Source organism: Peromyscus leucopus, chromosome 4 (assembly GCF_004664715.2).
Source record: "Peromyscus leucopus breed LL Stock chromosome 4, UCI_PerLeu_2.1, whole genome shotgun sequence".
Taxonomy (NCBI): Eukaryota; Metazoa; Chordata; class Mammalia; order Rodentia; family Cricetidae; genus Peromyscus; species Peromyscus leucopus.
Genome location: NC_051066.1, coordinates 145,689,264 through 145,692,609, shown reverse-complemented (window position 1 = coordinate 145,692,609; position 3,346 = coordinate 145,689,264). Strand labels below are relative to the sequence as shown.

General features: G+C 57.0%; 1 protein-coding gene across 1 annotated transcript; it reads left to right on the top strand.

Moving 5' to 3' along the window:
* Positions 1–1,082: 1,082 nt before the first annotated feature.
* Positions 1,083–1,983, top strand: Bhlhe23 (basic helix-loop-helix family member e23). Its single transcript, XM_028885364.2, has one exon. It carries the CDS (start codon positions 1,130–1,132, stop codon positions 1,799–1,801), a length of 672 nt encoding a protein of 223 aa, XP_028741197.1. The 5' UTR covers positions 1,083–1,129; the 3' UTR covers positions 1,802–1,983.
* Positions 1,984–3,346: the final 1,363 nt, after the last annotated feature.

Here is a 3,346-nt window from a genome sequence, read left to right as displayed (position 1 = left end):
TAGAAAGGGAACCTTGGGTGCCAGCCTCCTACCTCATGCAGTATCAGAAACTCCACCTGCTCTGCCCCTCCCAGCTTCAGACAGTCTGAGCCTTCAGTACCCAGGGCAGAGACTTTGGCTCCAAGGCTCCCAACCCTAGAGGAAAGATGAACCAGTGCCCTGCACAGCCCCTGCTCCTGAGTAGGGGCGACAATTTTGGAAGCAGACATTCTGGACCAATTGGGGCACATGAAACACTCAGATCTAGGTTACCTATTGAGTGGGGGGGGGGGTCTGAGCTGAGACTGAGGCCCCAGTCGCTCACCAACAACGAGTCTGGACACTTCCCTTCTCCAACGATCTCTAATCTGCCCTCAAAATCTAGCTCCTCCTCTCTCCAGACAAAACTGAGAAAATCCATCCTATTCTTCCCCTAGGACAAGACTGGGGATCTTTCACCTGAGAAGTCAAGGCTGTCCGTCCTAAGCAAAAGGTGTTTCATCCTAAACACTGGTTCTCACCTCAGACCAAAACTTGAGACCACAGGAGCCACACTGGGACGCACTTGGTGGTGAAGCGACAGACTTGGGTAAAGGACTAGACGCCTTTGGGAAGGTGATGACTCAACTCGTAGGGCCAGACCTCTGATCACCTAGTGCCCGGAGGAGAACCCGGCTGAGAACTCCCGCTTGGCTGGCTCCTGTGGGACCCAAAACAAGGCAAGACTGAAGCTGGCGCTGCTCCAGGACCAGAGCATTTGAGGCGGTGACCCTCCCCACCAAGGAAACGTGAGATGGCAGTTGTGGCACCAAGAAGCAGGCAAGGCGCTCCTGGGTCCCGCGGTTCCCATCTCCCGGCTTGTAGGTCTGCATAGCGAGCGGAGCGGAGTGGGGCTGGGAAGACGCGGGCAGCTGGTCCCCTCTGATTGGAGGACGCGAAGTCCCAGCGGGCACCTCCGCAGCTTAAAAAACGAAGCCCAGACGAGTAGGAGCTAGAGCGGCCCCGGCCGGCCATGCGCCTTGGCGAGGAGGTGTGGAAGGGGTGGCGGCCGGAGAGGCCACGCGGAGGCCCAGGGACCGACAGACGGCCGGGCAGCCGGACGCGCCCGCAGGACAGAAAGCTGCACTGAGATAGCAGGCCCCAGAGGGTCATGGCGGAGCTCAAGTCGCTGTCTGGGGAAACGTACCTGGCACTGAGCCACGGCTACACCGCGACCGGCCACGCCTACGCAGCGGCGCGCGGACCAGAAACTACTCGAGGCTTTGGTGCATCCAGTCCAGGTGGCGACCTCCCGGCGGCGCCTGCTTCCCGCGTCCCTGCCGCGACGGTCGAGAGCAGTGGGGAGCAGAGCGGCGACGAGGACGACGCCTTCGAGAGCCGGCGGCGGCGGCGAGGGCCCGGGGTCTCGGTGGATGCACGGCGGCGGCCCCGGGAGCAGCGCTCTCTACGGCTGAGCATCAACGCACGCGAACGACGGCGAATGCACGACCTGAACGACGCGCTGGACGGACTGCGCGCAGTCATCCCCTATGCGCACAGCCCGTCGGTGCGCAAGCTCTCCAAGATCGCCACCCTGCTGCTGGCCAAGAACTACATCCTCATGCAGGCTCAGGCCCTGGAGGAGATGCGGCGCCTGGTGGCCTACCTCAACCAAGGCCACGGCCTCGCTGCGCCTGTGGCCGCCACGCCACTGACCCCCTTCGGCCAGGCAGCAGTCTACCCGTTCTCGGCGGGCGCGGCGCTCGGGCCCTGCCCAGACAAGTGTGCCGCCTTCTCCGGATCGCCCTCGGCGCTTTGCAAGCACTGCGGCGAGAAGCCCTGACGGTGCCGAGTCCCTCCGCAGCCGCCTATTTAGACTATCCACTGTCCTCACTGGCGGGACCCGATGGGGAGAAGACAGGCGGACCCCGGACCGACCCTGCTTGCAGAACTGTTGGGTGCAGAACGCGAAGTCCGTTCTGGCAGAGTCAGACTGTACTCAAGACCCCACCGCATCCACAGAGCTCTCTCGGCGTCCGCTGGGCGTTGTCAGCGCTCTAGAGGTGAGAACGACAAATTACCAGCCGTCCGCCAAAAGAAAGCCACTGGGAGGGAACAGGTAGTGGCTGGTCCCACTTCTGACAGGTGACTCTGCTCTGGAGCGCAGGCACAGAGCATCACTTGACCACTTCCTAACACTAGGGATCGTCCTCTGTCCCAATCCCTTCTAAGCCAACCTGCAGGGCCTTGCTCCGTGTGGACCCTCAATGGGGACCTCTAACAGCTCCAAGACTCCGGACCCGCCGCTGAGCGAGATTCCCCCGCAGTCCTTTGCAAAGGACATGAGGGCAGACGTAGGAAGAATCCAGGAGCTGAGATTTGCAGCATTTTCCAAGTCTGAGCTTGTTCTCTTAACGTTCTTTCCTGCCCAAAGGCTCAGGAAACCGACTTTGGCCTCAAAGTCTGTGAACTCATCCCTAAATATGCCCGGATCTCCAGCGCCTGCCTCCAGTGTGCTGGGATGGACGTCATTTCGTTCTGCATGTTCCAAGGGGACTGGTGGAATACAGGTCCTCACAACTTGCACGGGGCTACTTGACCCTGGAGGGTCAGCCAAGGCCTCCCGTCTAGATTCAGGGCCAACCAAACCCCTCTGCGCCAGTTCGGGAACTTCTGGAAGAAGCCGGGCTACCGGTGAGTACCCGGCCGCTGGACTGGTCGTTCGCAAAGTCGGACCGCAACCCAGAATCCTGACGCTGTCCCTAGTCGGAGCCTTAGCCCGGGAGCCCGAGATGCTTGCTGGTTTTCGCTCGGTGGGTCGGCAGTTTCCGCCTCTGCTTACCCAATTATCTTGGCCTTCGTAGATGTAAAGCAAATCGGGAGAGGGCTGCCGCCCTACAAAGCGCCTGTCTGTAGCGCTTAACTTCAATTAATGCATTTGAAAAGGCCCTTTTGTATTTGCAAAATGACGTGTGTGATTAAGTCTTATTCATAAAGACGTATGCTTAATACTGGTTTCTGCTCATTTCCATTTTTTTATTTCTTAATTGTCTTTTCCCCTCCCCTAAACTAGTCTGCTTTGCACATTTCAAAACAGACTGTTTGTCAAGTTCTCTTAAGATGAACAGGGAAAGCTGGAAACTCAAGTGTTGTTAGTTCTGGGGTCCTTACCCATAGTTATTTGAAAAAGTCCTGTATTTCTCTGTTAAGACCAGGGATGGTGTGCAGAATAAAATATTTGATTTCAGCTTATTTTTACAAAAATAATATTATTAAAATTTAATATCAAATTAAGTGCTATGACTTGATTTATAATTTCAATCTTCAGACAATGGTATTGACTTGGGATCCTTCTTCTAGAGCCCCAAGAAATCTTTGAGATTTTAAA